The sequence below is a fragment of the Callorhinchus milii genome, unplaced genomic scaffold, assembly GCF_018977255.1.
Source record: "Callorhinchus milii isolate IMCB2004 unplaced genomic scaffold, IMCB_Cmil_1.0 Scaffold4, whole genome shotgun sequence".
Lineage (NCBI taxonomy): Eukaryota > Metazoa > Chordata > Chondrichthyes > Chimaeriformes > Callorhinchidae > Callorhinchus > Callorhinchus milii.
Genome location: NW_024704745.1, coordinates 40,251,257 through 40,275,602, shown reverse-complemented (window position 1 = coordinate 40,275,602; position 24,346 = coordinate 40,251,257). Strand labels below are relative to the sequence as shown.

The 24,346-nt window shown below is 41.9% G+C and overlaps 1 protein-coding gene across 1 annotated transcript; it reads right to left on the bottom strand.

Annotated features, from left to right (window-relative positions):
- Nucleotides 1-7,590: 7,590 nt before the first annotated feature.
- Nucleotides 7,591-23,536, bottom strand: LOC103184530 (endothelin receptor type B). The gene is made up of 7 exons (XM_007902573.2): nucleotides 23,057-23,536; nucleotides 14,360-14,472; nucleotides 14,070-14,274; nucleotides 13,120-13,269; nucleotides 11,573-11,706; nucleotides 9,954-10,062; nucleotides 7,591-8,440 (listed from the first exon to the last, which is right to left on the bottom strand). Exons 1-7 carry the CDS (start codon nucleotides 23,534-23,536, stop codon nucleotides 8,288-8,290), a joined length of 1,344 nt encoding a protein of 447 aa, XP_007900764.2. The 3' UTR covers nucleotides 7,591-8,287.
- Between the last annotated feature and the right edge of the window lie 810 nt (nucleotides 23,537-24,346).

The window sequence follows — 24,346 nt, the reverse complement described above, 5'->3', positions numbered from 1 at the left end:
GGTGCGGGCCGCTGAACGCACCTGGGTCAAATCTGGCCTAACGGTCCACCGACAAATCTGGCTGGACCTCCTCAAAATCTACCGCTCCACTCTAGCCTCGGCCAAATCGTCCTTCTACTCCAGGATAATCCTGGAGGCGAAGGACAACCCCAGGCTACTGTTCTCTACCACATCCCAACTCCTCCGTCCCCCCGCCACCCCGCGCAGGTCATCTCCTCCAACCTTCACTGCGAGGAGATGCTGGATTTCCTTGAATCCAAGATCAAGGGAATTCGCTCCGTGGTCACTTCCCCTCCAACATCCACCCACCCCTTCCCTCCCACACTCCGACTCCTACCCATCCTCCTCTACACACCTTCGTACCCGTTTCCCCATCCTCTGTCACCAAACTCATCCTATCCCTGAAACCCACCACCTGCTCCCTTGACCCCATCCCCACTCCACTCCTTATCTCCCAGCTCCACCTCCTTGCCCCACATATCACAGACATCGTCAACCTGTCCCTCTCCTCTGGCTCTATTCCCATTCCCTTAAAAACTGCCACCATCACTCCCACCTTAAAAAAACCCTCCCTTGATGCGTCGCAGCTATCAAGCTACCGGCCCATCTCCAACCTCCCCTTCCTGTCCAAGGTCCTGGAACGAGTTGTCGCCTCCCAGCAGCGCTCTTTCCTCTCCAACCATTCACTATTCGAACCCCTTCAGTCGGGTTTCCGTGCTGCCCATAGCACAGAAACTGCCCTGGTCAAGGTCACCAATGACATCCTGACCATCTGTGACCAGGGCTCCCTCTGCCTCCTCGTCCTCCTCGACCTATCGGCAGCATTCGATACGGTCGACCATGCTATCCTCCTCCACCGCTTGTCCTCCCACCTAAACCTTCAAGGCCCTGTCCTTGAGTGGTTTAGGTCGTACCTCTCCCACCGTCTTCACTTTGTCTCCACAAATGTTTTTTCCTCCAGCCTCCGCACTGTCTCATGTGGTGTCCCTCAAGGCTCTGTCCTCGGTCCCCTCCTCTTCACCCTCTATATGCTCCCCCTTGGTGACATCATCCGCAGACATGGGGTTAATTTCCACATGTATGCGGATGACACCCAACTCTACCTTTCCTCCTCTACCCTCAACTCCACAACCACCGATGTCCTGACAGCTGCCTGTCCGACATCGAGTCCTGGACGAGAGATAACTTTCGTCAGCTCAACGTGCGCAAAACTGAGGCCCTCCTGATTGGCTCACGTCAGCGCCTCCACACCTCAGGCGCTGACAGCATCAGCATCCAAGGCTGCACTCTCCACCTCTCAAAGCCATCAGGAACCTCGGGGTTCTGTTCGACCCTGAGCTGTCCTTTCTCCCTCATATCCGTGCCACAACTGGCACCGCCTTCCATCACCTCCGGAATGTCGCCAGAATACGGCACTACCTCACCCCTCATGCGGCTGAAACTCTGGTCCACGCCTTTATCACCTCGAGGCTGGACTATGGGAACTCTCTCCTCGTCGGCCTTCCCGGCACCTCCCTCCACAAGCTGCAGGTCATTCAGAACTCTGCAGCTCGTGTACTGTCCCGCACCAGGCTTCGGGACCACATCACTCCCACCCTCGCTCGCCTCCACTGGCTCCCCATCCCCCAGAGGATCGAATTCAAGATCCTCATCCTCACCTACAAAGCCATTCACGGCCTTGCTCCCTCCTACCTCTCCGACCTACTATCCCCCTACTTACCTGCCCGTACCCTCCGTTCCTCTGGCTCCAGTCTGCTCCACATCCCCCGCCCCAACCGCCCTACCATCGGTGGCCGGGCCTTCAGCCTCTCAGCCTCTAGGCTCTGGAACTCCATCCCCCAGTGCCTTCGCCTTGCTTCCTCCCTTTCCTCCTTCAAGGCCGGTCTCAAGACCTTTCTCTTTGACCGTGCCTTCAGCTCCCCTCTCGATTCTCTACCCCCTCCTCGCTCCCTCCCTCCCCTAACCATTTCCCCCCTGTACAGCGCCTTGGGACGTCCTCCTGACGTGAAAGGCGCTCAATAAATGGAATCTTGTTGTTGTTGTTAACCTTCACTATCCTTTGACTTCTGCCTCTCTAGCCATGGCATTCTGAAGTTCAAGTTATTATTATAATAAATAATAATCCTTGCATTTGATATAGCACTTTTCACATCTTCCAAACATCTCAAAGCCCTTCACAGAATATATTTTAAAGTGAATTGACTGTATATTTGTGGGTGAAATGTGGCAGTCAATTGCGCACAGCAGTGTCCCACAAACAGTCGTGAATTGAATTGACCAATTTTATTTTATTTTTTTCTTGAGGGTTTATTATCAGGCATGTGGAGTAAGGAAACTTTTTGTCCAAGGTTTTGCCCTTCAGGAATCGAACCCAGATCTCTCACTTGCGAGGTGAGCATTCTAATCACTGAACGACAGGATTCCATAAACTCAATATGTCAATATAACCATTTATATAATTTGAGATATTATTTAACACATTAATTACAGAATCTTACACCATTGGAGGCGCAGGCATTCAGCATTTCTGCCCCCACACTCTAGAAATCTATCCCGCAATCTCTCCGCCTCGCTCCCTCTCTTGCCACCTTCAAGTTCCGTCTAAAGACCTTCCTCTTCGACAGTGCCTTCGGTCACCCTTCCACCCCCACCCTCCCTGCTCTCCACCGCAGGGATGTCTTTCCATCGTGAAGGGCGTTATACAAGATTATGATCTTAAGCCTAAAATATTTAGAATTTGGGGGCCCAGGTTCTTACATACTCCTTGATATAAAGGCAACAAAATGACTTCCCTGCAGAAATATGAGTTCAGAAAAGTGAAAAATCAAAATAAATACAAATTTCTCTTTCCTCCAGCAGTCTATAATATGGATCGAGATCTGCCAAGTGATGCTTTGGGAATAATTTCAGTTCCACTAAAATATTCATAAATTTTCCACACTTTGAATATAGTTTTTCATGATTTAATACGGCAATGTTCCATTACCCTTGTAATTTGTTTGAACATCCCATTATGTCTGAGTCTGAAAACATTCCACTGCCTTGGGGATTCCCCCAAGTCTGTTCGCTCTCCCACTTTGTTCCATCATGAGACTTCTGTCTTAATTGCTTTCAATAATATTAAAGCTGCAATTGCTCCTGTTGACATGCTGTTAATGATAGGATTCCAGAGGATGATCCTATGAGGCCATAAATCGAAAAGAGAGGAATGGACATGGGGAAAACACGGACAAATTACTTAAGGCAAATCATGCCTCACTGGCACTCTCTGGATTTCTGGGGACCTTGAGGAGGGTTATTAGACACAGTTTTTACATTGTGCATCCATCTGAAGTGACAATGAGCTGGCAGTATCCTCAATGACACTCATTGAACAATCAGCAAATACATGGACGGGATGTGACAGCCATGGGTTTGTTGCAGCAAATGGAAATGTGTCACTATAAGATGTTAAATCTTCAAGGGGAAGATAGATGGTTCTATGACTGTAGGAAATATTCCATCTCTCAGCCAAGGCATAATGGTTTCACTAAAAGAAATTTCAGCTTCTTTACAAGTCACAAAGATCAGCACTGAATATAGCTAAAAATAGGATACTGAATTAATTCAATAGTTACCTTGAGAAGCAACACTATTTTTCCTTCCAGCAGGTTCAAATAGACTCAATGAACAAAAAAATACATTGCATAACTGGCAAGATAACATTATTATGATTCATGAATACATGAGAACCATTGCTACAAATAAATAAATAAATAACAAGAGCAACATTTGGAAAAAAGTAAGCTTTTTTTTGTTTTTTGAGGGGACTAAGACTGCCACAGAGAATTGACTTGGTTCCAACATTCTATTGCCAAGTTTGTCACCCTGGAGTCAGCTCAGCTCCAAGGAGTGTCTGCTTACTTTTTTTTGGTCAACGGGTGTCTGACATATACCATCACCATGCTTAGGAGTATAAGAAACAAACTGAGCTCCATGCATCCCAGTTAAACATAACATAACATGTAGGAGCAGGAGTAGGCCATTCGGCCCTTCGAGCCTGCCCCGCCATTCAATCGTGGCTGATCTTCTAATCTAACTCCAGCTAATAACCTAACTCTGCCATATCCCTTAATCCCTTTCGCAATAAGAAATCTATCTATCTCAGTCTTGAATATGTTCAAGGACTGAGTGTCAACGGACCTTTGGGGTGGAAATTCCTGAGATATTTATTGAAACAGAATTCCAATAAATACAGGCTACTCTTTGCCTGGAGGTGCACATCCTGCTTACCTAATTCTGTAGAATATTAGGTGCAGACTAGCAAGAGCCAAGGCTTGGAGACCCCAGGGTTTGTGTCAGGGTACTGCTGGAGTCCAACAAGCTAAAACTGCATAGCTTGCTGTTGAAAGCACTGCCTTGCTAGCTTCCCCACTGCTTGTCCAGCTAGGACCTCCCTACCTGTTTGGGCTTTAGCTTGCATAGTTAACAAAAACTAAATGGGAAGAATCCCTGCCTCAGTGACTGGTCTGCCCTTCCAAGTCCTGCTGATGAGTCAAGCAGGCTGGGCTATCATCAGCAGTGTCTTGGAGTACTACAAAACTGTCTGGCTCAGGAGCTGGATTACCAAGACCACCATAGAGGCTTGGCTTGATTCTGACATTCTTTGCCAAACATATTGGAGCCAGATAAGCTCCAAGAAGACCCTGTTTTCTTCCCCCCAAGGATGATAGGCATGCTTACCTACCCCACCATGAATAATAGAAGAAAGAAACAACATTATCTAATGTTCAGGTCTATCTTCCGGGGCCCGTTATCATTTACTATTAGTCATTCGGGGGAAAAAAACTTCTGAATGTCAAATGTGAAGCATATGATGTGATTGTCCTATTTATGCAATGACTTTCATCACTTCAACTTCTGAATGACAGTCCATCAATGAAGGAACAGAAAAGGAGAAGAGGCAGAAAACACCCCAATTATGGGAATAATTCATCTAAATCTGTGTTAATGGGAACTTAATAAGTGTAACTATATAATAATCATATGCACAGCAAATTGAATCATTTTCTTATAGTCTAAGGAACTAATTTCAGTACTAAAAATGCTGCGATTCACACATTATCAGAGCATGTAAATCAAACAGAAACACTTGATGAACATATTGTGTACATCTCTGATGTTCGCTGACACACTGTGATTCTCAAATCCTCAGGAACACTGCAGAGTTCATATCCACTGTTAGTTGTTACTATTTTTTTGTCTTTTGCTTATTTGACTATCACAATATTTAAAAATGTTTAATTTGTAATTTCAAAGTTGGAGGTTGATTATTTTAAATACCATTTATTCCACAAATGTGTTAATAGCGTTTATTTCAAAATACAAAATCATTTATTAATTCATAAATAAGTGCACGGTGCTTTAAAAATTGTATAAAATATCCCATTTATTAACTGCAATTTTCAGGGATTAAAACCTCTCATTTTAACTGCATTGCAATTGGACCATGATTTGAATGTCCGATTTCCCTTTGAGCTCAACTACATCACTAACTCTTTGAATAATACATTGAACGTGGTATACTTCATTTGAATGAACAGTGAATACCCCTTAGAACAATTGTGCCCATGGCTAACACATCATTTGCCATTATCCAGTTTCCTGAGTAATAACAGGATTATAACAGTATAAAAGTAATTTCAGATAAAATTGGTCATTCATTTCATGTCTGCTGTGGACAATTACACAATGGGAATGTTGTGCCTGTAAATACAGTCTGTAATCCATACTTTTGTATAAATATAGTCACTGCACTTCACAGGAGCCAACAAACAACAAATAATAATAATAATACTTGGATCTAAATAGCACCTTTCATGGCGGGAGGACGTCCCAAGGTGCTGAAAATCACAGGAAAACCCTGTGAAGCGCTTTGAGACATCTTCCCAACACAAAAAGCACTATGCTAAATGCAAGTATTAATATATCTCTGATCATTGCTGGATTTCACTTTTTACAGATGTTCTTCATATTATTTAATCATTTTGAGCTTTGACATGTTCCGCCTTTCCTTTTCTGTGGATCTTAACTTGATAGTGGTTTGTTTGCTCAATTACGTTTTCTGCTTCCTGCTTAGAAAGGCTCTGACCATTTCACCTTACATGGCCCTATTCCTATATGAATCCCCATATCTAAATTATGTTGCAATTAAAGGATGTGGCTATGTGCATAAAATACATGTGAGAGTATTGTGTTCATCCACAATAGAAAGACAATGCATGAAATAGTATTTGTAAAGAGAACTATGAAGAACAATTAAAATAACCAGTAGTTAGTCATGAATTGCATATTGAAATGCAATGAAACACTTTGATGAAACGCCTTTCACATCAGAAGGATGTCTCAAAGCCCTGGATAAAGAATAGTGATTATACAGTTTGTAAGCAAAATAATTGGTGTTTTTGGTGAGGAAATAAAGGTTTAAAGCAAAATAATTCCTAAACTGTTTATTTTGTATGAAACATTCACATTTGATGATGGAAGAACATTAGGTAAATAATGTTTTACAATAAAATAAATGAAATTATAATGAGAAATATACAGAGAAGAATAAAAACAAACAGAAGCATTGTTGATATTGTTTGTGGAAAATCAAAAGGTCCATAACTATCATATTCTTGGACACGGTGCTTTTGTTTCAAATACATTTTTGGGACATGGTAGCTTAATACATTTTGTTATAACAACAATGTTCACCAGAACACACAAACTGTGTCCAAGCCAATTTACTTCAGAGAATATACTGAAGGGAGTTTGATTATTTAAAAGTGTAGATTCAATATAAACAGTATATACAAGGAATTCATAAAGGACTTACTTTTCATCAATACAATAACACTGTGAATTGAACAGTACGGCAGTGCTAGTTTAAATATTTTAAAATGAATTTATTGTAAAATAGACATTTTAATACTTCTTTTAACAAAATAATACTGTAAAACAATATAAATGAAAGATAGAAAAATGGTCATGTATGCTGCAATTATACTACATGTTTATCTGTAACTCACTGCAGATACCAAACATGCAGTATAAACGGGGCTTAGGTACCATGAATTGTGCTGATGACTTGTTCGTGACACCATCTGATGGGATGGTTTCAGGAACTACAATTCACACCAATTGAACATAAACATGTCATTGTGTACACTCTCATTTGTACAATACCCAGGGACATTGAGGAGACTGTTTTGTAATGTTACTGAAGAGCAGTCATTCGATCAGCTCTTTAATAAGGCTTATTGATGGCAGTAAAAAACAAGGACTCAAAATATGTGTATTGCCAAAATCATTTGTTTGTTTTTTTGGCCTTGGTTTGCAGTTATGTGTGTTCCTGCTTCACAGCACTGGACTGCCAAGAGCAAAGTGACTTTGCCTAGAAGTATAAATGCAGCATCAATATATAATCTATTTAATGAAAGAAAGTCTCACAAGCTTCTTCTAGTGAGGGGTTTGGAATGGAAAGAATGGCCACGATGGCTATAAATGCTCACATCTCATGATAATTCTTACTAAGTGCCAATGAAAAATTATTCCATAGGGTGATTCTTCCTTGGTAGGTAAATTTATAGACTTTGTTGTGCAGGACCATCTTAATCTCCAAACATCTGGACCTTAGTGGCATGAGTTTATAAGTACAGATCAAGTCTGATACATTTCCCAATGGTGGGAGAATTCACTCCAAAGTGTTTTACTCATTACTATGCATGCGAGGTATATGAGAACAATGTAAATATCTTGAAAGGGGCATGGTCCGGCCCAATATCCATTTAATGAATAATGCATAGTTCCTATCAAGTTGAGAAATCTACTTTCTAGACAAAGCAGTCCTCATTTGGTGTACGTGTACAGGATGTACAGTCAGAAATTGCTGGTTTGGCAGTCCTCTGTCTCAGTCTCTTTCATATTTCTTTTAACATATTTTGAAGCAAATTAGTTTAAGATTCCAAAATGTTCTGGTGACCTGGAAGTGAAGGGTCAGAAGAGTTCAAGTGCCTTAACAATGGTTTTTATTGGTCAGTCTATCTTTATTTACTTTTTCTCATTCTTTAAGAGATAGATGCCCTATTCCAGAAAACATTTTTGATGCAACAATGCATGCAGCTATAACGTACTGCAGCAATTTGACTCTTATATGACTGGGTAATATTTGGAATTTTGTGTTTCTTTATGATCAGGTTAACAGTTTTTGTACAGTGTGAGTGGTGTCAGCATTCCTCACTGGTGGATTCCTGGAGCTTCTGCTTTATGATGAACTGTATTTGTTACTGGACCGTGAATTACTATGGTCCAGACCATGATCAATGCCATTTGCCTTCCACTTGATGCAGGACTGCTTCTCATCCAGGGGCATGATATGCATCATAGTCTTCCTTTGGCACCAACAGCAAAGGCAGGACTGTGTACAAGAGAAAGACAATTTCACAATTCCAAACAAAATGAATAAGGGAGAAGACTTAAAGAACAACTTATTGATGGACCAATATTCTTTATGAATCTGAAAGACCCCCCAAAAACCTTAGCAGCCGTACAATTACCATCCTCTTGTGAGATGGTTGCTGGGTCATTTCCATTCTTGATTCAGATGCCAATAAGCATCTGAGAGCTGGAGTGATTGTATCTCCAATATCCTTTACTTATTCTGAGACCCAATAATTTTCATGGCATTACACTTAAGACCATTATTTAAAAATGCTTCAAGGTGACAAATTTTGGAATTTTAGTGTTAAATCCAGTCTTAATGTTGAGACTTACTTTCTACATATTCTTTTAAGAATCGGAAAATTGGCTCCAAAATTAAGACTGCATTTATAGTTTTGCAAAACAATTCTTAAGAGTTGTCTTTGGGTTAATATCATAAGAGATTTCTGAAGAGGTGCTGCCCGGCAATTAATGGATGTAACGTATGCAGATGTGCGAGATAAGTCCCCTCCCCTACTTATTTTAATGGTGCAAGTCATGAAACAGCATTGGATCTCTCACTTGCATTTGCATGGCATTCGACTGAGTGAGAAGTATATTAGCATCTTATTAAGCAAGCCAGAATTCCAGTGCTCTAAAATGAGAGACTATATTGGAAGGGAATTGAAATGATAAAATTTAGCTCCATTGGAGGACCTAGCACCAAATATGTGGCCTTCTTTCATAATGTAATTTCTTTGATTCCAATTTGCATGGAGGGCACTATATAAATGCAAGTTGTTGTTGTTGTTGCTGAGCAAACAGCAGCTGGGGAGAGATCCATGGCTGTGGCAGATTAACTACCTGCTAAAACTAAGAACTACAAGCAACATCGACACGTAATCATTCCAGGTCTCCCAGGGTAAGGATCTTGAACCAAGCCCTGAATCATCTTCTGCCATTTTAAGCGTGAAATCTTTATGAGTTGTAACTGTTGCTTTGGTTAGCAATAAATAATATCTAGTTTACCGTACTTTGTCTCTTTTTAAATACCTTACCTCAGGCTGAACAATTGGAATGGCTTGAGAACTAAATACCCTTGCTACAAAACCCTACACTGACTATGGTAGACATCAAAGTAAAATACACTGCTGACATTTATAGCATGTGGTGAAAATACTGAAGTTGACTACCAAATTAAATTATTGTTAAAATATACTAGGAACCAAATTTTTGTCTACTTGTCGGCAATATATCTGTAAAGAAATGTCTGTGGCAATATATCTGTGAAGAAATATCTGTGGCAATACAAAATATTTTTATATATATTTTGTATTTCATCCACAAAATATAGTCAATTTACTTTACAATATATTCTGTGAACCGCTTTGTGACTTCTCAAAGATGTGATGAGGGGCTATATCAAATGCAAGAATTATTATTATTAATATTTCTGAACTGAATAATAAGTGCCCTTATTTTGAGGATCTCCAACAGAATTATGCTGCTACCTGAAAACAGTTCTTGAATCTCTTGCTGACAAAGTAGAGTGCAATTGGGTTTATGCAGGAGTTGAGTGATGCCATGTTGATACCAATGTAATCCAATACTAAAAGAAAACTGGATTAAAACAGAAATGTTATTTCGTCACTTTTTGTTACATTTTTTAAAAAGTTATCTACAAATTGTCATTTTCAGTCATTTTTCACTTTGCATTTTCAGACAAACTGGTCAGTAATGTATAAAAGAGAGGGAGAGAGAGAACAACTAAGCGTATGAGTGTACAAATATATCTCTATACTTAGGTTGATGCGTTGATGTATCTATGGGTCTAAAAAGCAATAGTCAAAACACATTCTTGCATGTGAATTGTTAATCATCATGTAATTGTATAATGTGATTATTTTGTTGTTGCATTTTAAGCGCTATCTATTCTTTCTATCAACAAATAGTTTTAGACTATTCTGTGGTACTCTTAAAATGGTAGAATGTCATGCGGCCTCATTGATAGTGTTTTGTAAACACTGCAATGCTGACATTTCCTTTCCAAGACAAAGAATTAAAGATTTAAGATAACAAATTACACATCAGTCAGTTTACAATACTAAATAGTATATGTATTTCTATAGCAACAAATATAGAATATGTTTTGTGTAGTATTGTAAACTGACTGATATTTAATTTGTTATCTTATAAAGTTTTTTATGTTCAAATTCACCCAAATCTTAACTAAAAAGACTTTTGCTACTCAGTGCAACTACAGATATGTAAAAATATAACATAATCGAGTTTGCTTATAGCAAAACATCCCAGTGACTTTTATTATTTCCATTACTGAGGCAGTTTCCATACCAACCTATCTCGTCCTAGTTCCGTACAGTAAGACCATCAGTGGTCGGGCCTTCAGACTCTATGCCCCCACCCATTGGAACTCCATCCCACAGTCCCTTCGCCTCACCCCTTCCCTTGCCTTTTTCAGAGGCCATCTCAAGATCCTCCTCTTTGACCGTGCCTTCAGCCACCTTCCTACCCATACCCACCCCATCCTCTGTACCCTCCTGATCCCAACCGCCAGCTTGAGTGTGGATCTTCAACTGTCTACCGATGTGAAAGGTGCTATACAAATGTAATTTGTTGTTGTTGTTCATTATGACCAATCCATGCATTTCCTCAATCATGTCAAAATTACAAGTCTGGTGATATAGCTGGCATGAATATGCTTGCAAAGAAAGTGAAATGTCCTATAACAACTATTAAGAACCTTTCCTAGAAAATTCCAGAGAGATATAATTTTCAGGATATGCATAATTTTTTCACAAATATTTATAACTACATTTTAATCAGACATACGCACAGGTAATGAAGGTAAAAGGTACTATGGTAGTATTTTAAATGTGTTAAATCTACATTCCCTTTTATGAACTTTTACAACAACAACTGGCATTTATATAGTGACCCTCACACAGGGCAGCGTCCCAGAGTGCTTGACAGTGGCGGAGCACGATGCCGAGCCGATGGGAGGGGAACTGTAGACACGGTCAAAATTTAGCTAGTTCCCTAGATATTATTTCCATTTTATGATAATCTGCTGGTTCACACTTGAATGTTTGTTGAACTAAAATATGCTCACCTCAAAAGCTCACATCTGTTGGGGTCATATTCATTGTACAGCATTTTCTTTAGAATTCTGCTGAGATGAAGGGGCATCCAACAGAGAGCAAACACCAGCACCAAGCAGAAGACAGTCTTTGCTACTTCTCGACGCTGCAACAAAAATTGTAAGAATTCTAGCTCATCAAGTGCCTTGAGACATCCCCCCGATATGAAAGAAAAATAATAAATTTATTATTTGTATTGTAAATGAGTTCTACTTCAGGTAATCCCCATTTTATGAGAATACTGACACAGAATTAACTCTTGGAGGAAGTAGTTTAATCAATTTCCATTTCTTTCAATGATGTAGTAGCCCCTTGATGTAACATTTACTACAAGCAAATAGATGTCACAGGAAGAGTTCAATAGCCTCAGCAACTTGTAGTGTATCCTGTCCATGAAAATACAATATTTAATGAACACTTTTGGGAATGTTTTCAGACTGTCTTTGTAAAATTCTCTGTAGGTTTAAGTCAGAACAATTTTAGCACACAAGACTTTGAGGAGAACTGATAAGATTATAATGAATTACACAATGGGCTCTGAATTCTCAGGAATTGAAACACTCACTTCAGCAGTATATAATTTTTAATCCATAGTAATTTACAGCACGGAAATTTGCCATGTTTGCTCTGGTTCTTTGAAAGAGCAAACCATTCAGTCCCATTTAATTCTTTTTTCTAATACCCCTACAAATTACTTCTTTTTAAGGTATCCAACTATTTAATGTTTCTCAATGATTCTGTTTTTAATGCAAAGCTTACAGTCACTGCACGTTGTGAAGCATGTGAAACGTTCTGAATGTTACAGCTGCTATATTATCTGCAATAATCATTTTTTGAGTAAATATATCAAACTTACAATGTAACCAAATATCACCAATTTTAATCTATTTTAATAGTCTCAATGTTGCTAAAATATGTTTTTCTTAAGTGCTTCCGAATGTATTTGTTTAAAGGAAATTGCTGGCTGAATGATTAGATGGTAGAAGGACAGATATGTTAAAGTCACAGCTTAGGCTACAATACAATATTTGTATAGTATTGTACTGCCACATTGGTGGCAGAGTGGATGTGGAGGGAGAGGTTGTGAAAGGAGAGGAGACAGGAGAAGTCAGCGAAGATAGAGCAAGAGGGACTGAAGTGAGGTTGAAGTCGCCTAGAATGAGGTTTCAGCTCACATGAAATTAATTAGGTATTTATCTGTATTTAACAATAAATAGATGTGTACCTGGGTAGTGTACTGTTTTATATTACTACTCTGTGTATGATATGATTATTGATTGAAAATGAATTTCAATATAAAATAAGATGTTATAATTGAATGTTCTGAGTCAGAAATCAGTGCCCTATATCTGAATTTGAACTCATAATCTAGCCTAACGGTCTAGTGCAGCAATAGGAGTGTTGTGTTCTAGTACCTACATGTTTATAGATTCCCAATCAATCTTTTAGACAACAACAAGGGATCTCCCTCAGATCCAAACAAAACACATTTGTTACATTTCAGGGTCTCATTGCTCACCTGCTTCAAGTGGTCATTCAAAGCAATTTGCATCCCACTTTTCTTTCTTAGCATCTCACATGTCATTAAAGAGTAAAACACAGCCGTACATGCCAGAGGCATGCAGAAATAAAAGCTAAACAGCCACCAGTCCTTCGCCGACTTGTAAATCTAGAAGCAAAAATGAAGAACTATAAGTTAGATATGTGGCACGATGATGGTATTTGTACTCTTACATTTGGAAGCCCTTCACGAGTATAGATCATCAAAGTGAGCTAAATGTAACTTAACACAGAGTATCACGTTTGATGACTTTTCAATTATTTGCTCATGTCTATCAAACTTAAAAACTCTTAAACTTTGATTGTGTCGAATACCTCAGTTTTAGTTTAAGCCACAAAAGGTTTATAGCAGTATTTTAAATATGTTACACAACTATTTTTTTCTTCTTGAAGTATAGATTTTGTGCTGCTCAGGTTGAAGAATGAATGGAAATTCATCACACAAATACAGAGGTTCATTTATTTTTAACAACTTTATAAAGTACTGTACTAACAATTCCAGCTTTTTATGTTATGGAATGAACTTTCCAGTGTCACGTAAAGCATTTGATGTAATAAATTAATATTAATCATCATAGTGAATGCATTCCAAAATTCAACAATTTCTCTCTAGTATAAATAATTTCAAATAATCTATTTGTAATGAAATTCACATGATGCACTTGAAACCCAATTCACTATCAATCCGAACATTATACTGTTTGCATTCTGCTCAGCCTGTTTAAACATTTACACAATGGCATTAGTTAACTTATTTGTTTGTAGGTACACAGTTATTAAACTATAAAATAAATCTTGTGAAGCACTTTGAGACATTTTGTAGATGCGATAAGACATGATTTCAAATGCAAGGATTATTATAACTTCACTGTATTGCATTAATTAACTGATAATTTTGAAACTTCATACCTCCATAAATCGAGTTTTCTGGATCGGGTGCAGGAGGCAGACACTATAGAGCCTGTCCCGATATTCCATTGGTACCACGTCGAATGCTATAGTTTCGGGAATTGCCAGAACAATGGACCCGACCCAGATAAGTATGATTTCAACCACTGTGCACAAGGGAACTCGGATCCCTTGGATACGACTCCAGGATGCCACTGCTCGATACCTGGGATTGGGGTAAAATACAAATATTGTGAGAAATATAAAAAAAATTTGAGACAAAAATTAATTTGAATGGTTTGATAAATTACCTGTCTATACTGAGTGCACAAAGACTGAGCACAGTGATGCCAACTGATGCTTTTTGTATAAAAGGTACAAGTTTACATACTTCCACCCCAAAAGGCCAGTCTTCAGCAAGGAGCTGGAAAGAGAAGGAATCATGTAAGTACATTTTTGTCAAGTCAACAGTTTTAATAATGGGACACTAGTAAAACACCAAAAGCGCGCTATTAATAACATAGAAAACAAAGGAAAATAAGCACAGAAGGAGCCCACTGAGCCTGTTTCATAATTTAGTTCATGAAAAATTGTTTAATGTTACTGATTAATTGATTTGCTGATTTAATGTCCTTTTAATGTTACTGATTAACAGAATACAATGCCTTGAAAGTAATTTGGTAAGAATTTCAGCCAGGAGTAGTCCATTGAACCTCCATGTTTCTCTGCCCCTCACTTGAACTTTATTTTTGAAGTTTGAACAATTTTTCAACAGTTTGATCCTGTATCTCTTTCTCAGTTATTTCTGTTTGCCCATACAACAACAAATTTGCACTTATATAGTGCCTTTCACATCAGGAGGATGAACAGAGTTTATACCTGAGTTGGGGGGGGAGCCAAGGGGAGACGCTATATGAGAGGGATGGGGGGGTGAAGATGATAGAAGAGAACAACAACAACAAAATTACATGTATAAAGCACCTTTCACATCGGGAGGATGTCCCAAGGCGCTGAACAGTCAGGGATCAGGACTCGAACGTGGGGGGACAGGGTTGGGATAACAGGGGGCAGAGAGGTAGGAGCGCCTGAAGGCACGGTCGAAAAGGAGAGTCTTGAGTTGTGCCTTGAAGGAGGCAGCAAGGCAAAGGAACTGTGGGATGGAGTCCCAAAGGGTGGGGGCAGAGAGGCAGAGAGGGCAGGTCCGGCAGGAGACATAGAACAGGAGCCTGCTGAACGGCGGGAGTGGACAGATTGATAGGGGGTCAGCAGGTTAGAGAGGTAGGAGGGGGCAAGGCAGTGGAGGACCTTGAAAGTGAGGATGAGGATTTTGAATTCTATTCTCTGAGGGATGGGGAGCCAGTGGAGCCGTGCGAGGGGGTCACAGAGCCTGGTGTGGGAGAGGACACAAGCTGCAGATTTCTGGATGACCTGTAGCTTGTGGAGGGAAGAGTTGAGGGGGCCGACAAGAAGGGAGATTCCATAGTTGAACCTTGAGGTGACAAATGCATATATGAGGGTTTCGGCAGCCTGAGGGATGAGGCAGCAGTGGAGTCAGGCAATGTTGTGGGGTGGGGGAAGGCAGAACAGATCATGCCACAGATATCAGGGGGAAAGGACAGCTGAGAGTTGAACAAGAGTTTGAGGAGAAAATGGGCGAGGTGTGGGAAGGTGGACGGAGGAGCTGGTTCGTGGTAGAAAATAGGAGCCTAGGGTTGGATCTTGGAGTAGAAGGACAATTTGGCAGAGGCGAGGGCAGAGCAGTACATTGTGGTCCAGACAGATCTCCCGGTGGACCGTTAGATCAGATTTGAGCCAGGTGTGTTTGGCAGCACGCATCTGACCCTTGAGGGAACGGAGGTGGCTGCTGTACCAGGATGAGGTTCATGAGTAGGAAGTGGTTCAGGGGTGAGGGGGGGAAAGGCAGCAAGAGTGGTGGAGAGGGAGTTGTGGAGGAGAGTGAGCGAAGAGGATAAATCAGTGCGGGAGGTAGGCCAGAGGGGTGGAGTTCAGATGACTCCAGGGCAGCTGAGAGGGATTACAGAAGATTTTTTTCTGGGGCCGATAGGAGATAGAGGTGGGTTGGGTGGTGATGGGGAGAGAGGTTGAGGAGTTAAAGGAGATGAAATGGCGATTGGAGATGGCTTTGTCTGTTATTGTGAGACACTGAGGCCCCGGGTAATCACTAGGTCGAGTGGGTGGCCATGAACGTGAGTGGCAGACGTGGTCAAAGAGGAAGGTTTTGTGATGTACCTTGAAGGAGGCAAAGGAATGGTGAGTTGTAGGGTGTCTGGGATGGGGTATATAGAGATTGGGGACAGATAGACTGAAAGCCTGACCACCAATAGTAGTGTTAAGCGGGCCAGTGCTCACCAAGCAGAGGTAGCGGACGCAGGCTTGAGAAGGTCACAGAGACTATAGGGCAAGAACATAGAGGGATTTAAACACATAGTCACTCAACTTTACAGTATATCAAGTGAAGCACTTTGAGATGTACAACTAAGGGTGAAAGTCACTATATCAAATGCAAGCGTTATTATTATTATTATATTTCTTGCCTTTCTCCCCTGCGTAACATGATCCCAGACTTCACGAACATCAGTTCAAATGTTGCAATTGCTAAAATAAATTACACAGCTCGGAAAAGAGTATTGCTTCATCATATAAAATCAATATTGGCAAACAGACAGCACCGAAGGAGAGCTGAAAGAGTGTAAGACTTCAACCAAATTTTACAAGTAATGCAATAAGGCACCAAACTAAAGCCTGCACAGTTTATCAATCTCAGAAACTAAATGCCTATTTTAATTCACTTCCACTTTTGTGTTATTCTTTGATTTTTTATGCAGTAAATAGTTTGACTTTGTTTTTTCTTACTGCACTGCATTCAGCAGAGGCAGCCTCACTTACCTAAAAAGATGACAAAGAATCAGAGAGGCAAAATAATAATAATAATCTTTGCATTTGATATAGCGTCTTATCTTGTCAAAACTTCTCAAAGCACTTCACAAGTTATGCCGTAAAGTTATACTTTATGATATAACTTACTCAGGAATTGGACAACCAAGTGTATTGATTGTGTATTTTGTGGGCGAAATGCAGCAGCTAGTTTTACAGAAAAGTCTTCCTCTGCTATCTGCAATTTGTAATAATCTATGCTATAGGCTCTGAGTAATATGAAAACAATACTGATGACAGCAAAAAAATTCAAATTACCTTGAATAAACATTGTGCCAGATAATGTTCTCGTACAACTTTTAGAATACTGCTTGACTCTAACAATGTGCCTCTATACCAAACTAAGAAAAATGCTCCCTAATGTACCAGCATAACATTTCTCTCACAAAACAAGCTGTGGTCCTTCTGTAAGTTTCCTATTTTCATTCCTTAACTGTTTACTATGTTTTTGAACCCCAAGATATGTTCCTGTCCTGCAACATGCACTCATGTGTATTATTCTGTGCAAAACATGGATAATTAATATTACTTTTGATAATGTTTTTCCATTTTGTGTTTTCATTGCTGGTGGGCCTATTACAGCTGCCAACAACAGAAAACGGTACAAGCAACTAAGCTGAAAAGCAAATCTGAGATAAAGTCCAGGTACACAAATAAAACATAAAAGAAATGAATTATGAAGAAAGATCCTCTTAACATAATAAGATATTATTGGGTAGTTAGAATCAGAATTGTTTTATGCTTTTGGTATCCTACAAACACATTCTGTTCATGTGCAATGTCTCCTTGTTGATTCAGAGCATAAATACAGGTGGAATGAAGAAAACAAAACATTCATTCTGTCAAAATCATTTTGTGGAGTCCTGTAGCTCAGTGGTTAGAGCACTCGCTTTGCAAGCAAGAGACCTGAGTTCAATTCCAGGCAGGGCGAAACCTTGGGCAAGTTTCCTTACTCCACACGCCTAATAATAATCCCTCCAAGTGGAGTCCTGTAGCTCAGTGGTTAGAGCACTCGCTTTGCAAGCAAGAGACCTGAGTTCAATTCCAGGCAGGGCGAAACCTTGGGCAAGTTTCCTTACTCCACACGCCTAATAATAGTCCCTCCAAAAAAAAAAAAACAATAATTAAATTGGTCATTTTCAATCTATGACTGTTTGTGGGACATTGCTGTGCGCAATTGGCTGCCGCGTTCGCCCACAAAATATACAGTCAACTCACTTTACAGTATATTCTGTGAAGCGCTTTGGGACGTCCTCCCGACGTGAAAAGCGCTATATCAAATGCAAGGATTATTATTATTATTATTATTATTATTATTATTTTGTCTCAAAGATCAGCCTTGCTCTTTGTTGTTGTCTTTGAGTCTTTCATTCTCCAAACTCACACTTCCAAACACATTTCTCACGATTTTGTCTTAGATTTAAGCCTTTAACTCACAACAAAAATTTGTCTAATTATATGTACCTTATGATTTAATCTATAGATTCAGCATTGGTTGGAGTAGATGGCACACATTCCGACAATTATGCAACCTCAGTGTTATCCAGTTGTTTCCTTGTTTTTCGCTGTTTTATAGAGGAGATTAATCAAAGTTCCCGTAGTCTGTCATCAAGCGAATGATTCACACAAAGTGCATATTGGCGGCTACCCAAGTAGGTGATTAAGTAAATAATGAGACAGATGGAGATATTCCAGATGTGTTGACCTCTCATTAAAAGACTACGGGAGCTAAGCACTTTGGCATGCTATAATGAGATACATGTTTTAGTGAATGCTTTAGAGTGCCGCTTAAGACATAATATGGAAATATTGGCAGCCTATTAATGGCAGCTTTTACAGAAAGCCTCGTAATAAAGGTTGGACAATGTTAGATCCAAGACATTTCTTCAACCATCTACTTGATGGATAAGTTACAAGCGGAATCGATCTTATCCAGTATTTTTATTGTAATAACAATGGATAGTGTAGTGTTATTAACTTTGTTATTTTGTGACATTAGTGTATTTAATAATAATCGTTCACATCATATTCAAAAATCAAGTTGAAGAAATCAGTGACATAGCATCACTATTTTACCATCTTTAACTTCATTTGACTGCTTTAGACTTTAGAAAATTGTTGATTTTACAGGAAGATGGTACTTACTCTACTGTACCATAATATGTACTGGTACATACAAATAGAATAGCAAACTACAATGTTATTATCGAAATTACCCAAGTGATATTAAAGTATTATCAAGAGAGATGAGAAATTAACTTATTTTATTCTAGAATTGTAAAGGTTAAGAGGTCACCTGGTAGAGGTCTTCCAGATTATGAGGGAGGTAGATAGAATAACTAACAATAAGATTTTTTCCACTGGCCAGCAAATCAATGAGGACACAAACTTACGTTGAATTTGGGATGACAAAAAAAGTTAGAAATATACATACCTCTGGATGGTCAAATTTGTAATTCTCTGCCACAAGTATTGTTGAAGCAGAGTCCACAAGTTATGTTAAAAGGGAATTAGATCATTTGAATATGATGTGAAAGGACGAATATTAAAGGATTTGGGGGAGGAAATGGGAGAGTAGGATTAGATCAGGTTGCTCATTTGAGGAGATTAATTAAGGTTCCCATAGCACAGTTCTACATTACACAAATAATACTCTGAAGGTTTACATTATGTCATCCATTAAGACCATTGCAACCATCAAACCTATAAATAATTTTCAGTACATACTCACTTAATGGTAATGCAAAGATATACTGCAAAGATATGAAAATATTTTACAATAAAGTGTAATACATTATTTGTAAAGTAATGTTCAATATCCTTCAATTAATTTAAGATTTTTTTAAAAATCAGTAGTCAGAATGTGAAAAGAAAATGACTCAAACATTATTTATGGGCTGAGGATATTGTCTGAGCTGCTGGTTTGGCTTGTTACTTTGTAATATTCCTGTTATAAATCTAAACCTACAAATCTGACCATTTGAGAGATCTGATGAACACATATATTTGTGTGACTCAGTGATACTTATTAAAATGTGCCATTCACTTCCCCACCCCAAAAAAACACACCTCAGAAAACCACTGCACATCTGCAGCCAAATGCAAATTGCGTCAAACCTCGTGCATTTGGCTGTGTAGAGTGGCACTCCACATAGTGGAAAAAGTCAGAGCAGCCGATGTATATGACAGGCCACCCACACCCATGTCTTGTAATTACCATCTGCTACCGTGACGGAATCAAACTCAGATCAGTAATGAATGCATGCCAATAATACTGAGATGGACTGTTGCTTTGGGTGGAAGTGGGGAAACTTGGTCCAGCTAAAGTACTCTACCCTTCAAACCTTTAGCATTCTCCTGTGATTTAGTGCTGAGTAAGCGCAAAACCTTCAGTTCAGACAATACAGAATTGTAAAGTTTCCGATGTAATCGGTGTGCTAAACTGACTGTGCATTTTTTAAAATGAATTCTGATTGCTTTAGAAAAATGTCATGTTCGCATTGTAATAAAGCCTTGAAATACAGTATTTGTATTTTACTTCAGTTAAATTATATTATGTCAAATTAAATGTGAAAGTGAAATATTGTAGAAGACTCTTTCGTTTCCATCTTCACCTGAAATCTGTTTTGCTGAATCTCTTCTGAGTGGAATCATTAGATCGTTCAAGAACATTGCCAATTCATTTCTGAATGAAGCTTTCAGACAATAGTTTTAGTCCATAGAATGCCATGAAGAAAACTCAAACTAACTAGGTAAAAGTTCATTGCTACCCATAAAACTGTCACCTTGAAATCTGTGGAATTTTAATTGCTGCATTTAAAATACCAGCGCTTCCGCTAGGAATGTGTCTTATCTCTCTTTTGCTTACATACTTGTTAATTTCATGTGTTTCACGCAAGGAAAACACTATCATCATCTGCAGGGAAACAAGCAGTGAAAGAGGGAATCCTGCCTGTTATGACAAGGGCGAAATCAATTTCATAGAGGGTTTTAGTCTGAATTTAGGAGTTAAGAACCTCCCATAGAGATTAGACTTTGGGAATTAAAATGGCAACTGGAGAAATTAATTCATATCCATTTTACATACCAACCAATATGCTTCAGTAACTAATGTTATAATATTAACAGGCTGGATAAGCAGCGGAAAGTTTGCCAGACAATATCCTGAATGGCAAGATGTGTGGTTATAGCTGGCTAAACTCCCACATTATCCCAATCTGGGTCCCTATACTTTGGGGTTTGCCAACCAGATTGCGATTATGTGAGAGTTTAATCAGTCATTTTAGCCATGCATATTTTTCATTAAAGCAATTCTTAATGGGGTGAAGGAAGAGATACATTTTATTTACATCATGAAGGTGTCTGACACAAGGGGGAACCCCATCACCATGCTTAAAGCCATCCAAACCAGACTGAATGTTCCATTCCTGTAGCTCAGTGGTTAGAGCACTCGCTTTGCAACTGAGAGACCTCTGTTCAGTTCCAGGCAGGGCGAAACCTTGGGCAAGTTTCCTTACTCCACACGCCTAATAATAATCCCTCCAAAACCAAAAACAATAATAAATTGGTCATTTTCAATCTACGACTGTTTGTGGGACATTGCTGTGCGCAATTGGCTGCCGCGTTCTCCCACAAATATACAGTCAATTCACTCTACAGTGTGTTCTGTGAAGCACTTTGAGACGTCTAGAAGACGTAAAAAGCGCTATATCAAATGCAAGGACTAATTATTATTATTATAAATGTTTGCCCACAAAAATGTCCCCGTGTCTGAAATGGAGTGTGCACTTTTTCCTGGGAGGGATATACCAGGTTTACCTAATTCCAGGAGGTGCTGTAGTGCGGGTTGGCAAACCCCAAGGCATAGGGACCTAAACTGGGATTATGTGGGAGTTTAACCAGCCGTAACCGCACATCTTGCCATTCAGAATAGTGTCTGGCAGGCTTCGCACTGCGTATCCAGCTGGGACCACCCTGCCCATTGCAATTTATTTTCCTTACAGGGTTAACAGGAGTCAACTCACTCTCTGCCCATCACCTGGTTTGGCATCGACAGTGCTTTGCAATGCAGTAGACAGTTCTGGCTCAGAAACTAAACCACTGAGTCCTACTGAGACCACAGGCAGTCGACCGGATGAAGTTGCCAAAGCAGGTGAACGCTGTAGGGCGGCAGCTCAGGCCCAAGGAAACCTGGGTTCGCCCCACCAGAGGAGAACAGATTAAAATACCTACAGAATACAGGGTCACTGCACCTCGCGGTACATTCTGTGAAGCGCTGTGAACCGTTCCCCCGATGCGAAAAGCAGGATCCCAAAACCCAAGGACCCCTCGCGATATACACCCCGTGCGAAGCGCGATATAAAAAAAAAAGGGGCGCTTTTTGCCAACAGCATTAATAACGTTCCCCAATATATTGGCTGAACTATCGAACGATGAACCCCGGGGGCTCAGGGGGGGAGTGAGTGCCCCAGCCTTGAACCCGCTCGTGAGGAGAGGAGGGGGGGAGGGTGGCTGGTGAGGAGAGGAGAGGGGGGGGTGGTGGTGAGGAGAGGAGGGGAGGGGGTGGTGGTGAGGAGGGGAGGGGGTGGTGGTGAGGAGGGGAGGGGGTGGTGGTGAGGAGGGGAGGGGGTGGTGGTGAGGAGAGGGGGGGGTGGTGGTGAGGAGAGGGGGGGGGTGGTGGTGAGGAGAGGGGGGCGATGGTGGTGAGGAGAGGGGGCGATGGTGGTGAGGAGAGGGGGCGATGGTGGTGAGGAGAGGGGGGGTGGTGGTGAGGAGAGGGGGGGGTGGTGGTGAGGAGAGGGGGGGGGTGGTGGTGAGGAGGGGAGGGAGTGGTGGTGAGGTGAGGAGAGGAGGGGAGGGGGTGGTGGTGAGGAGAGGGGGGGGTGGTGGTGAGGTGAGGAGGGGGTGGTGGTGAGGAGAGGAGGGGAGAGGGTGGTGGTGAGGAGAGGGGGGGGGTGGTGGTGAGGAGGGGGTGGGCTGGTGATGAGGAGGGGTGGTGGTGGTGGTGAGGAGGGGGTGGGCTGGTGATGAGGTCCCCCCCTCCCCCCCGTTACCTTGTACACATTGATGGGGATGTCGATGGCGATGTGCAGGAGGTCCCCCAGCGCCAGACTGGCGATCAGGATGTTGGGTCCGTTCCGCATGTACTTGTTTTTGTAGATGATCCTCAGCAGCGCGGAGTTGCCGACGACGCCCACCACGAACACCAGGCAGGAGACGGCGGTGTTGATGTACTTGAAGCTGCCGGTGATCTCGGTCTGCTGCCTGCACAGGGGGGGCGGCCTCGGCGCCGACCCGCTGCCGTTCCCCGGCGGCGGGTGACGCCCGTCTGCCGAGGCGTTGGCGGCGCCGACCGGCTGCGGGTCGGGGTCCCCGGGGGGCGGCGGAGAGGGAGAGGGAGAGGGAGAGGCGGCGCGCGGCGTCTCCGCTGCCCCCTCCCCGGCAGCGGGTGCCTGGCCCTGCACGGCGGGCACCGAGACCTGCCGGAGGGTCGGCAGCAGCAGCAGCAGCAGCACCGGCAGTGCTCCGGCCATTCCCGAGGGGTGGGGTTGGGGTGGTGAGGGGGGAGAGAGAGGGGGTTTCACCGCACTCACTCACTCACTCACTTCACTTCACTCACTGTTTTTTTCTCTCTCCGGCGCACACACCCCCCCACCCCACCCCACCCCACCCGCCCCGGGGCCACAGCCCTCTCGCAGCACAGGGCAACAGGGCAGCAGGGGAGGGGGCTTCCCACTTTGGGGGGGAATGAGACGGGGAAAATGGGACACAAATCACCGGCGTCGGCGCACACACACAGACACACACACACACACACACAGACACACACACAGAAGCCGCCGGTAACCCCGACCCCGCACCGCAAAAGGCAGTCAACCGAGTCCCTCAGCGGTGTGTCCCGAGAGGGGGAAGAGGTCCCATCTCAACCCCCAGAGCGCCGCTCCCGCACCGCACCCGCACCCGCACCGCTCCCACGGGCTCAGTCAGGGCAATGGGGTTTGATTTAATTCAGACCTCCTCCTCTAACGGGGATCTCAGTGCACCTCCTTTACTGTTTATTGCTGTGGGTCCCAATACTCTCTCTGTCTCTCTCTGACTGACTGACTAACAGCCGATCCGCCCGGTCCGGTCTGGTCCGGTCCGGTCAGTGCCTCTCGGTGTGGCAGCGTTTGCAGTCGCTGTCTCTCCGCTGCAGCTCAGCCCTCACAGACGGCCGCAGCTTCAGATACTTACACCGAGAGTTGTGAAGCAAAGCGGTGCCGAGGATCTGTCGCGCGTCCAAGTCCCGTCTCCCACCTCTTGACCGCTGCGCACCGTGTGATGCTGGAGAGGGGGCGAGAGAA

What these genes read in the sequence shown, in the direction of transcription:
- LOC103184530 (XM_007902573.2), bottom strand. Translation starts at nt 23,536, where the DNA reads ATGGCCGGAGCACTGCCGGTGCTGCTGCTGCTGCTGCTGCCGACCCTC. An exon ending in TGTGCACTCAGTATAGACAG is followed by an intron (nt 14,275 to 14,359) that starts GTAATTTATCAA and finishes CCCCAATCCCAG; the next exon opens with GTATCGAGCAGTGGCATCCT. An exon ending in TGAATGACCACTTGAAGCAG is followed by an intron (nt 11,707 to 13,119) that starts GTGAGCAATGAG and finishes TTTTTGTTGCAG; the next exon opens with CGTCGAGAAGTAGCAAAGAC.